Raw genomic sequence first — 12,500 nt, 5'->3', positions numbered from 1 at the left:
AAATGGATGAAGAAAGGCATTGCTCCTACTTTCGGATGTCCGCCGCAACTTTCGACCAGTTGCTTCACCGGTTCTCTTCTTCGTCGGTTTTTAGTTTGACTCATTTTGCTCATTTTGACTCTACGCTGGCCCCACGACGTCCGGTGGTTTCGAGTGGTTTTGTCCGGAGAGCTCCGGATGGCTAAGCTCAGAGCTGACGGACAAACTGACGGATGAAACAGCCTCCGGATACGGACAAAAGCGTCCGTATCCGTTATTTACGGAGGGTATAAATGGGCCTTTACAGGGACGACGGTGAGTCCGCCTACAGGGACGCTGTGTCCCAGGTGACAGATAATGGCCTGGAGCTGAAGACGCTGGAGATGGTGGTGGACCTCCAATCTCACATCGCCCTCAGCACATCCACAGCAGTTGTAAAGGTGGAGAAGTCTCTGAGGTTTCTGGGTACCTCCATCGTCGGCACCCTGCCGTGGAGCTCTCGATCGTCTCATGACGTCCAGCAGCTCACCACAGCGTGGTCCTCAGATGGTTCCAGAACATGACCAACGGTCCTCCCCTCCTCCATCACTGTGTGGTAGAAAGTGCTTATGTGGAAAACGATTGGCAGATGAACAACAACGCTGTTACATCACTGATCACACTGACCTCATGGACGCCTGTGTGTGCAGGTGCAGCAGGTGATGTCTCACTGTGTCTTCTGTGTGCAGATAATCAGTTCCGGATGTCCATCCTGGAGCGACTGGAGCAGATGGAGCGGCGGATGGCAGAGATGGCTGCCCGCGACAACAACAACACCCAGCACCAACAACAACAACAACAACAACAACAGCAGCATCAGCAGCAGTATGGCAGCCAGCTGGCCACGCCCCCTCCTCCACCTCCACCTGAGGACCATGAACAGGTGAGGATGCTGACTTCAACAGATGGATGGGTAGGCAGGGCTGTCGTGGGGGGGGGGGGGGGGGGGCTCAGCTACGACGTGCTATTTCAAAGGGGAAATCAACTGTAACGAGTGGCTTTACATCAGCCAGCTCAGCCACTGTCTTTCTGGCATCCTGACATTTTAGAGACGCAGGTTAGGACACGTTTCCTTCATAATGTACGTCCATGTCCATTCCAGCTGCACACAGCACATTCACTGCCTGTAACTCTGACTGAGACACGGACTCACCGTGTCACAGTCGCTTTCTTTGCTTCTTGGCCGCAAACTCAGCAACAAGATCTTTATAATCCAGTTTGGATGCAGCGTCCTTTTCAGCTGATGGCAGGACACGTCCACACTGTCTGTCTGTGAGGTGGAGGTGTGCAAACACTTTTAATTAGTTTGAACTGTTAACAGCTTCGCTCGCCCGAAGGAACAGTCAGCAGGACCCTGAGTGCAGTCTCACAGTCAGAGACAGTCCTTCAGTCCCTTTGAGCTGTCTAAGTGCTTAAGTTCCCTTTGGGATGATCCCTCCATGTGTCCTCACCTCTGCGAGGACGTCCGGGGCGTCCTGAGGTTCGTGTTAGCTTTTCACCTCTTCCTTCTTCAGTGAGGCCTGATGACAACACGACAATGAAAAACCTGCATCATTCGTTGTTTTTTTTATTATTATTAGTTTGTTTGTTTTTAAATGTGACAGATATAATCATATATGATGGATGATGGATGGATGTAAAGATGGATTTAAAGATGGATGATTGATGGATGATTGATGGATGGTGGATTTAAAGATGGATGATTGATGGATGATGGATGATGGATGGATGTAAAGATGGATGTAAAGATGGATGATGTTTGGATGTAAAGATGGATGATGGATGGATGTAAAGATGGATGTAAAGATGGATGATGGATGGATGTAAAGATGGATGTAAAGATGGATGATGGATGGATGTAAAGATGGATGTAAAGATGGATGATTGATGGATGTAAAGATGGATGTAAAGATGGATGATTGATGGATGTAAAGATGGATGATGGATGGATGTAAAGATGGATGTAAAGATGGATGATTGATGGATGGTGGATGATTGATGGATGGATGGATGGATGGTGGATGTAAAGATGGATGGTGGATGATTGATGGATGGTGGATGGTGGATGATTAATGGATGGTGGATGATTGATGGATGATTGATGGATGGTGGATGATTGATGGATGGTGGATGATTGATGGATGATTGATGGATGGTGGATGATGATGGATGGTGGATGATTGATGGATGATTGATGGATGGTGGATGATTGATGGATGATTGGATGATTGATGGATGATTGATGGATGGTGGATGATTGATGGATGATTGGATGATTGATGGATGATTGATTGATGGTGGATGATTGATGGATGATTGGATGATTGATGGATGGTGGATGATTGATGGATGATTGATGGATGGTGGATGATTGATGGATGGTGGATGTAAGCAGCAGCTGGTCAGCAGACAGATTAGATGATGGTGTCTGTTGAGCTGATAAACAGGTTAAGCAGAATGACACCTCGGCATGATGAACTCACCTGAAAACCATCAGAGTCAGAGCTGATCGGCCTCATTGATCCCTGTAATATCTGCTGATCGTGAATGCGATGCAGCAACACGTCTCACAGACTGAAAGATGTGGAAGGCTCCAGAAACACCTGTTTGGATGGCTCCACAGGTGACCAGGCTGAGTGCTGACAGGTGAGAGGATGATGGTCGGGTGTGAATCAGTCGCTCACAGGGTGGAGCGAGTTCACACTGTGTGAACACATGATGGACTCTGTGTTTCCACCTTAGTGGAGTCAGGGCTGCAGTGAGGAAGGCCTCCAGCGGAAAGGCCTGATTGGTTGACGGTTGTCCTTCTGTAAGCTTCACCGTGTCTGCAGAGGAACTCTGGATCTCTTTCAGTGACCTCTGGCCTCTTGATGACCCGCCCTTTGGTCCCTGATTGGACGGATCAGACTGCTTCTATTTGCTCCTGCTGTGCTCTTGGACGTCTCTCTCTCTCTCTCTCTCTCTCTCTCTCTCTCTCTCTCTCTCTCTCTCTCTCTCTCTCTCTCTCTCTCTCTCTCTCTCTGCCGACAGTCATTTATAGCCTCGCTCGTCCATGTGCTCACACAGGGAGGGGTGAAGAGGTGTGCATACCAGGGGGGAGCCAGAGGGAAAAACTGGAGGAGGGGGTATGAATGAAATGTGTCCTACCAGCTGGAGGGGGGGTGGGGTGGGGGGGGCAGAGGGTGAGACAGGGAGGAAGAGAGACACTTAACTGAGTCAGCCCAGGTAACCATCACTGTCTCTGTCTGTCTGTCTGTCTGTCTGTCTGTCTGTCTGTCTGTCTGTCTGTGTCTCTGTCTGTCTGTCTGTGTCTCTGTCTGCGTCTCTGTCTGTCTGTCTGTCTGTCTGTCTGTGTCTCTGTCTGTGTCTCTGTCTGTCTGTCTGTCTGTCTGTGTCTCTGTCTGTATCTCTGTTTGTCTGTCTGTCTGTGTCTCTGTCTGCGTCTCTGTCTGTGTCTGTCTGTCTGTCTGTCTGTCTGTCTGTCTGTCTGTCTGTCTGTCTGTCTGTCCGTGTCTCTGTCTGTATGTCTGTCTGTGTCTCTGTCTGTCTGTCTGTCTGTGTCTCTGTATGTCTGTGTCTGTCTGTCTGTGTGTGTCTCTGTCTGTATGTCTGTCTGTCTGTGTCTCTGTCTGTCTGTCTGTCTGTCTGTCTGTCTGTCTGTCTGTCTGTCTGTCTGTCTGTCTGTGTCTCTGTCTGTATGTCTGTCTGTCTGTGTCTCTGTCTGTCTCTGTCTTTCTGTCTGTGTCTCTGTCTGTATGTCTGTCTGTCTGTCTGTCTGTGTCTCTGTCTGTCTGTCTGTGTCTCTGTCTGTGTCTCTGTCTGTCTGTCTGTCTGTGTCTCTGTCTGTCTGTCTGTCTGTCTGTCTGTCTGTATCTCTGTTTGTCTGTCTGTCTGTGTCTCTGTCTGCGTCTCTGTCCGTGTCTCTGTCTGTATGTCTGTCTGTCTCTGTCTGTCTGTCTGTCTGTCTGTCTGTGTCTCTGTATGTCTGTGTCTGTCTGTCTGTGTGTGTCTCTGTCTGTATGTCTGTCTGTCTGTGTCTCTGTCTGTCTGTCTGTATGTCTGTCTGTCTGTGTCTCTGTCTGTCTCTGTCTTTCTGTCTGTGTCTCTGTCTGTATGTCTGTGTCTCTGTCTGTCTGTCTGTCTGTCTCAGTCCTCTCAGTGGTTTGAGAGGAGGATCGTGGGAGTTTGTGAGCGAATGATGAGGGGAGGACGGTGGGGAGGAGGAGGAGGAGGAGAGAGGCTTCATCACTCTGTCCGTCACCGTGGGATGACACTGCTCCACCTGGCTGCTGCGCAGGGATACACTCACCTGATCCACACTCTGATCCACTGGAGGTACACACACACACACACACACACTCACACACACACACACACACACACACACACACACACACACACACACACACACACACACACACACACACACACTCTCTCTCTGATCCACTGGAGGCTCACACACACACACACACACACACACACACACACACACACACACACACACACACACACACACACACACTCACACACACACACACACACACTCACACACACACACACACACTCTCTCTCTGATCCACTGGAGGCTCACACACACACACACACACACACACACACACACACACACACACACACACACACACACACACACTCACACACACACACACACACACACACACACACACACGCGCACACACTCTGACTGGTAACGTCTCTTTGTCGTAGGAGTGTTAACGGCGACAGTTTGGACTTGGAACAGGAAGTTGATCCTCTCAACATCGACCACTTCTCCTGTACCCCTCTGGTAAACCAGCACACACACACTTACATTCCCTGGGCTCTGATTGGCCAGGTGTCTTCTTGGCGCTCCAGAAGGACTCACCTGAGGGGCTTCCATGGCCCATGGGACCGTAGCAGCGTTGTTGAAAAGGAAAAGCAAACACAGCCTGAAGTATCAGTGCTGTCTCCACCTGTACACACACCTTGAGCTTTGGCGGTGGGCAAACCTGGACACTGTTTGAGGTCAAGGTGTTAAGGTGTGACATTAACACTTGGAGCCAATCAGAGCGCAGGATTCTCTGTGGTTGTGGTTTAATAACCACCCCCACAGTCGTGCTCTCACGTGTGCTGGTACATGTGTGTTCCAGATGTGGGCGTGTGCGCTGGGCCACCACAGGGCAGCAGAGCTCCTGTACGGCTGGAACAGTTCTGCTCTGGGGATCCCCGATTCGCTGGGACGCCTGCCGCTCGCCGTGGCTCGCTCCCGAGGACACACCCGCCTCGCCACGGCGCTGGAGGAGCTGCACACGCACACACACGTGGCGCCCAGGGACACACACACACCGGCCACGCCGCAGCCACGGCTGCCCCCGTCTCCCCTGTCCACCAGCCCGGACACAGGTAACACACACCTGCTGCTGCCCGTTGCTCCAGTCTGCTCAGAGTCATGTGACATGGTTATAGCGTTCTGATTGGCTGTCTCCCCTCTCCCTTTTCCAGGTCTGAGCTCCTCCAGCAGCCTTCCGTCCCCCAGTGATCCATCCTCACCATCCCCGAGCTCCGCCTACTCCAGTGGCCCCGCCCCCATGGACACCTCCCCGTCCTCCCCTTCATCTCCTTCCTCATCCTCTTCCTCACTGCCCGTCTCCCCTCCGTCCCCCTCCTCCCTCCCCCTCTCCTCCCTTCCTCCTGTGTCTATGTGGGGGGAGGAGCCAAACGCCGGGCTGAGCACAGGTAAGACAGGTACCTGTGGTTTGTTAAAGGACGTGACGGGTCTCTGGTCTGCGTGCCTGCGCTGATCACCGATCACTGATCACTGATCACCAATCACTGATCTGTACTCGATCCCGCAGGTTTGAACCCCGGTGGGTCCAGAGACTCTCCTCTTTACCTCATGGACTACGAGAGCGCCTGCCTCGCCTCCCCCGGCCACATGAGCGTGGCGGGCGGGCAGCGGGCGCACATGGCGGCGACACTGGAAGAGCAGCTGCTGAGCTACAGCGAGAACGCCGAGAATGAAGGCGAGGAGGAGGAGGAGGAGTACCTGGAGGAGGAGGTGCTGCAGGTACTCACACACTCTGGATTTTCAAGACCCCACAGTTCCACACACACACACACACACACACACACACACATTAACACACAGATGTCACAAGGTTCTGTTGCTATGGTTACCCCCCCAACACAACAGGTTGACATGGCAACACTCGCAGAGCAAATCATCGAGGCGACCCCAGAGCGAATCAAACAGGAGGACTTCCCCAGAGGGGCGGAGTCACCACTCAGAGAGAGACGGGACAACCCAGCCATACAGGACACCTGGCTAGCTACGTACCTGGACACAGTGGACGCCCACACACATTCCCCGCCCAGGTAAGCCCACCTGGAAGACACCCACGCTGAGACTGTAGGCGTGTGCAGTCAGTGTCAGTAAGTGTGTGTGTGTGTGTGTGTGCGTGTGTGCAGGCGGGTGTGTCCCCCCTCGCCCCTCAGTGCCCTGGCCCTCCAGAGGCTCCGCCCTCCCTCCTCTGCGGCGTGGGCGGAGTTCCTGAACGCTTCAGCCAATGGGAAGATGGAGAGAGACTTCGCCCTGCTGACGCTGACAGACGGAGAGCAGAGGGAGCTGTACGAGGCCGCCAGGATCATCCAGAACGCCTTCAGGAGATACAAGGTGCACACACACGCACGCACACACACACTATCCACCAGGTCTGGCCGGTTTACAGTCTTTATTACTCCCAGCATGCTTTGCTCATTTTCAAATACAGGAAGTGAATTCTTCGTGTATTAACGGTCATGTGCTGGTGACAGAGTATTCAGAGCTCAGAGTTTAGTCCCAGAGCTCAGAGTTTAGTCCCAGAGTTCAGAGTCTAGTCCCAGAGTTCAGAGTTTAGTCCCAGAGTTTAGTCCCAGAGCTCAGAGTTTAGTCCCAGAGCTCAGAGTTTAGTCCCAGAGTTTAGTCCCAGAGTTCAGAGTCTAGTCCCAGAGTTCAGAGTTTAGTCCCAGAGTTTAGTCCCAGAGCTCAGAGTTTAGTCCCAGAGCTCAGAGTTTAGTCCCAGAGTTCAGAGTTTAGTCCCAGAGCTCAGAGTTTAGTCCCAGAGCTCAGTCTTAGTTTAGCTCTGGATTCAGACCTTCGGGTGTTTACACTTCTGAGTTTTTCAGTAACAGTATCAGTTTTCAGTATCACCTTCACAGTCTTCACAGCGTTGGACCCCCTCTGTCCCCTCTGACCCTCCATTCACACAAAGAACCCTTTCTTTGTGTGAATGGAGGGAGGGGTTCTTGTCCCAGGACGGACAGGGACACAGAGCAGATCAGCAGAATCACAGTGTCTTCAAGTCCACTGTCTGAGACATGGAGGTCTGCGTCTCATCCAGAGACGTTTCCTATGCTGTCCTTGATCTTCTGGACGTGACCTGCCCTACTCTGCCTCTGATTGGCTCATCCCGATATCCTTATCCTACCAGTAACCAATCATCGCTCCTCATGCCCAAACCTAACCAACCCAGTGATGAGCTCCAGCCAGTCAGAGGCAGAGGGTGGGCCAGGTGAAGTAGCAGAGCCGACAGCTGCCGTCCTCTGGTGTGCTCCTGCAGGACAGCTCGTCTGTCCCTGCTGTCAGCTGTGCTGCCACGCTGCCCCCTGCAGGACAACGACTGTCAGTTCACCTCTCTGTCTCTGTCTCTGTCTCTGTCTGCAGGGTCGGAGGTTAAAGGAGCAGCAGGACATGGCTGCTGCCGTCATACAGAGATGCTACAGGAAGTACAAACAGGTGTGTGTGTGTGTGTGTGTGTGTGTGTGTGTGTGTGTGTGTGTGTGTGTTCTCTAGCTTCACTAACACTGACACTAACCTGCTGTGTCTTTTCACCATGTCTCTCTGTCTCTCTCTGTCTCTCTCTGTCTCTCTGGCTAGCTAACATGGATAGCTCTGAAGGTAATATGGCTGATCGGTGGATAGTGTGCGTGTGTGTGTGTGTGAGTGTGTGTGTGTGTGTGTGTGTGTGTGTGTGTGCGTGTGCGTGTGCGTGTATGCTGTAGGAGGTGAGATCAGTGTATCGCTGTTCATCTGGATGTTTTCATGAGGCTCAATCTGATCTCAGGCGCTACATGGCCAAAAGTATTTGGACACCCAACACTGCCTCCATACACTAAGAGGTGCAGTCTGATGGAGTTCGTCTCTGCGAGGCGTGTCCCTGTCCTCTTTGTGTGGACGCTGGTAGAGACGTGACCTGCAGACCTGCTGTTTACGAGCAGAGTCTGGTTTGTTTGCACACGAGGACGTTGTTTTGTTACATTATGAGAAAATCTCCAATAAAAACACAGAAACCATCAGAGGACGAGCAGAGGACAGACCATGCTGCATGAACAGTGCTCTAAACTGTCCTCATGTCCTCATGTCCTCGTGCCTGGACTTCCTGCTGAAGGCCTAAACGTCCCACCAGAGGCTGCTGCTGCAGACCGGGCCCATGTAGACCTCAGGACAAGGGAGAGGTCAACGCAGCCAGACAGACTTTATTTAAAGGACAGGGACAGAGGGACAAGGACAGGGAGCAGTGGACCCAAGAGGCCTGAGACAGGACGGGGGCGTCCACACACTTTTGGCTGGGTGGTGAACAAACATGAAAATGAGCCGTGTGTGGGTGAGTCTGGTGTGATTGGTTGAGAAGGCTAATCAGTAAACGTGATCGATCGATTGATTGGTCCTCCCGGGCGGCAGCCTCCTCCTTTCCTTCTTCTTCTGTGTCTGAAAACATTTTGAGACTCTGCTTCCTGCCGCGTGTGACCGCTAACAGTGCGCCTCTGTCCCATCAGTACGCGCTCTATAAGAAGATGACCCAGGCGGCCATCTTGATCCAGTCCAAGTTCAGGTCGTACTATGAGCAGAAGCGCTTCCAGCAGAGCCGGCGGGCGGCCGTCCTCATCCAGCAGTACTACCGCAGCTACAAGGAGTACGAGAGGCTGAAACAGGCTCCGAGAGGGGCCGCCAGCCACAACCCCAAGATCAAGTAAGAGCCCGCCGCCACACCTGTCGGTACTGCGGCAGGTGAGTCTACCTGCCCAGAGCCTGAAGGGCTGAACCTGAAGGTGATTCAGGTTCAGGTCTACACGGTCACGGACAGGAACAGACCGACAGCAGGAAGAAGAGCCGCCGTCAGCACAGCCAGTCGATAGCTTCCAGGCCGTGTTGCCGCTGCCGGTCGATATTGATGACTGATCAGATATTGATTTTGTGCCCTGCAGGGGGTCGTTCTTGACGAAGAAACAGGACCAGGCAGCGAGGAAGATCATGAGGTTCCTGAGGCGCTGCAGACACAGGTAACGCTCAGGCACAGGTAACGCTCAGGCACAGGTAACGCTCAGGCACAGGTAACGTTCAGCCACAGGTAATGCTCAGGCACAGGTAACGCTCAGGCACAGGTAACGCTCAGGCACAGGTAACGTTCAGCCACAGGTAACGTTCAGCCACAGGTAACGCTCAGCCACAGGTAACGCTCAGCCACAGGTAACGTTCAGCCACAGGTAACGCTCAGGCACAGGTAACGCTCAGGCACAGGTAACGCTCAGCCACAGGTAACGCTCAGCCACAGGTAACGCTCAGGCACAGGTAACGCTCAGGCACAGGTAACGTTCAGCCACAGGTAACGTTCAGCCACAGGTAACGCTCCTGTGTGTGTCTGTGGTTTGTGTGCAGGATCAAAGAGCTGAAGCAGAGCAGGGAGCTGGAGAGGAGAGGACTGACCACCTGAAGCATGTCCACTCACCTCCTGGAGGACACGCTGCACTCTGAGCAGTGACTGATGGAGAGGACGGAGACGGAGAGATGCCTTACCCCATGCCAACTCTGTCTTCCTCTCCTCTGCTTCTTGCGATCGATCGATCGGTCGATCGATCGGTTGATTGATCTGTGTGTCTGTCATCTGTCTTCTCTCCTGGTTGAATGTAGCTGTCAGCAGCTTAAAGAGCTTCATTGGGAAACGTGGCGCTGTCCTCTGCTCGGCCTTCAGGCTCGTCGTCCAGTAGAGAGCAGCAGCTTCGACCGGCAGACGTGGAGCTCAGCACACTCACCTTATTTTACCACAGATTACTAATCTGATCTCTAATCTCACCTGAAAACACAACGTTGGAGTGATGGTAACAGCTGTAAGACAGAAGTGTAGCAGTTTGGAGCCTGGCTCAAACTGTGCACCACTGCACAAATGCATGCTGGGAAACATGTCTGACGTCAGCCCCTGAAGCTCCTCGCGAGCACGAGCCTTCAGTTTGAGACAGGCCTTTAAAACTGACCCCGCCAGTATCTCCCAGCAGGCTCCCTCTCCTTCCCACAATCCACTGCTCTTCTCCTGTGAGGGTCAGGGGACGAGAGCTGAGAGGATGGTGCGTTTGAGGGTTGTCGGATCAAATCGAATTCAGACCAAAGTAAAACCAGAGAGTCCCTCTGGAGTCTGAATGTCTCTGATTGGTCAGCTTTAATCAGCGTCACCTTTTGGAATGAAGCTCTTATTGGTGGTCGACATACTGTGCTCTTTAAAATGTACATGACTGCAACAAAGCTACTTATATTTAACACAGCCACACATATAAGCATATATATCTATATATAGATTTGTATATATAGATTCTAATGTACTTTATAGATGCTCTGGATGTTTTTATTTATTACAGCATGATCTGTTTGTGTGTGTGTGTGTGTGTGTGTGTGTGTGTGTGTGTGTGTGTGTGTGTGTGAGAGAGAGGTCGAGTCTTAAGCCCCCACATAATGTGAAACCTTTGCGTTGTTTGTGTGTGAAGCTCGTGAGGACGAGCTGTCCTCCGCCGACAGGAACCCACAGATCCACCAAGAAACCAGACGTAGAACTGCAGCCTGACTGTGTGTGTGTGTGTGTGTGTGTGTGTGTGTGTGTGTGTGTGTGTGTGTGTGTGTGTGTGTGTGTGTGTGTGTGTGTGTGTGTGTGTGTGTGTTCTGTTGTGGGAAAGTACTCAGTTTTAAACATGTTTACACAGCAGAGAATATTTTGTATCCTTCCATCGTGACCTCTGAGCGATGTCCGTCGTTGGTTGAGGAGCACGTGGCCTCCTCTAATCTGGTCTGAGGGCAGCCATGTATCCCTGATGTCACATGTGGGCCGATGACGTCACAGGTCACAGGTCAAACTGGGGTTCCCTTCAGCTTTCATATGTCCAGCAGCTTTCAGGAGGACAGCGAGGGACGGCGCAGCAGAAACCAGTGTCGGGTCCTCGTGTTGTCGACGGCGACGTCTCGGGCCGAGCATGAGCTTTCCTTATAAGCAGCCGTTTGAGCAGTTTGTCTTTGGCCTGTTTTCAGTCTGACCTGAAATAAGAAACCTTCACTTCCTCTTCTTCTTCTTCTTCCTCGGCTGTTGCAGTGAAGCTTTGCATGAGTTTGTATTTAACTGTTCGACATTTCAAAACCTTTCAAATGAAATGTATTATTCTACAAGTCAGATGAATAAATCAGCTGTTTGCTATTTGTCTTTGTCCTGTGTCTGTTTCCAGCTGGTCCTGCTGGGCCAAGACAACCAGTGCAGGCCCACGAAACCACCACAGAGACACAAAACCACCATAAAGTGACGTGAAACTGGTGGTGCTGAGGGCTCGATGCACCGCAACTTAAGAAAACACACAAACAACCAAATACAGAAAGAGCTGAAATGAAGTTTTTAAATGGAGTCATCACTTTATATCAGCAGTAGCTCAGGTTTTAACACCTGAGCGATGGGTAATGCTAACCTCAACCACTGGTTGCACTGGTTGTTGTATGGAGTACAGCATGTACTATCGTGCTGTTTTTCATGGCGGTATATAAACAAACGCAGCTATTGTTAGCTGATGTTAGCCCTGACATTAGCTGTTGTTACCTATCGTTAGCTCTGATAGCTGACATTAGCTCTCATTAGATGACGTTACCCCTGGCATCAGACATTAGCTATTGTCTGCTATTGTTAACAGCTGACATTCGCTAACATTAACTCTGGTTGCTGACATTAGCTAATGTTAGCTCTGATAGCTGACATTAGCTAATGTTAGCTCTGATAGCTGACATTAGCTAATGTTAGCTCTGATAGCTGACATTAGCTAATGTTAGCTCTGATAGCTGACATTAGCTAATGTTAGCTCTGGTTGCTGACATTAGCTAATGTTAGCTCTGATAGCTGACATTAGCTAATGTTAGCTCTGATAGCTGACATTAGCTAATGTTAGCTCTGGTTGCTGACATTAGCTAATGTTAGCTCTGATAGCTGACATTAGCTAACATTAACTCTGGTTGCTGACATTAGCTAATGTTAGCTCTGATAGCTGACATTAGCTAACATTAAACCAGACTTCACGTACTTGTGTTTTGGGAGTTTCAGGTGAACTCGTGGAAACTAATGCTGTATGCTAGGTGTGTGGCCACATCAGAGGCGTCGTATTAATGAACGATTCCTGGCTTCTGGAGTTCTGCAGGTGTGGCTGACCGATGA

The 12,500-nt window shown here is 51.3% G+C and overlaps 1 protein-coding gene across 2 annotated transcripts in view; it reads left to right on the top strand.

The window, feature by feature from the left end:
* camta2 (calmodulin binding transcription activator 2) overlaps nt 1-11,506 on the top strand; it is a 26,999-nt gene extending 15,493 nt beyond the window's left edge. Inside the window, exons 14-26 of one of the 2 annotated variants that reach the window (XM_070992788.1) lie at nt 708-901; nt 4,169-4,353; nt 4,744-4,822; nt 5,166-5,418; nt 5,518-5,751; nt 5,871-6,082; nt 6,209-6,390; nt 6,484-6,688; nt 7,718-7,789; nt 7,931-7,951; nt 8,830-9,023; nt 9,259-9,333; nt 9,710-11,506. In XM_070992788.1, coding sequence (XP_070848889.1) covers nt 708-901; nt 4,169-4,353; nt 4,744-4,822; nt 5,166-5,418; nt 5,518-5,751; nt 5,871-6,082; nt 6,209-6,390; nt 6,484-6,688; nt 7,718-7,789; nt 7,931-7,951; nt 8,830-9,023; nt 9,259-9,333; nt 9,710-9,764 — 1,961 coding nt within the window. In that variant the 3' untranslated portion in view covers nt 9,765-11,506. The remainder of the gene's footprint in view (nt 1-707; nt 902-4,168; nt 4,354-4,743; nt 4,823-5,165; nt 5,419-5,517; nt 5,752-5,870; nt 6,083-6,208; nt 6,391-6,483; nt 6,689-7,717; nt 7,790-7,930; nt 7,952-8,829; nt 9,024-9,258; nt 9,334-9,709) is intronic. The other variant, XM_070992789.1, reaches the window with a different exon arrangement.
* The last annotated feature ends 994 nt before the right edge of the window (nt 11,507-12,500 follow it).

This window comes from Chaetodon trifascialis, chromosome 23 (assembly GCF_039877785.1).
Source record: "Chaetodon trifascialis isolate fChaTrf1 chromosome 23, fChaTrf1.hap1, whole genome shotgun sequence".
Classification (NCBI taxonomy): Eukaryota; Metazoa; Chordata; class Actinopteri; order Chaetodontiformes; family Chaetodontidae; genus Chaetodon; species Chaetodon trifascialis.
Note: the sequence above shows the minus strand (reverse complement) of the source record. Positions and strands in the feature narration are given on the sequence as shown.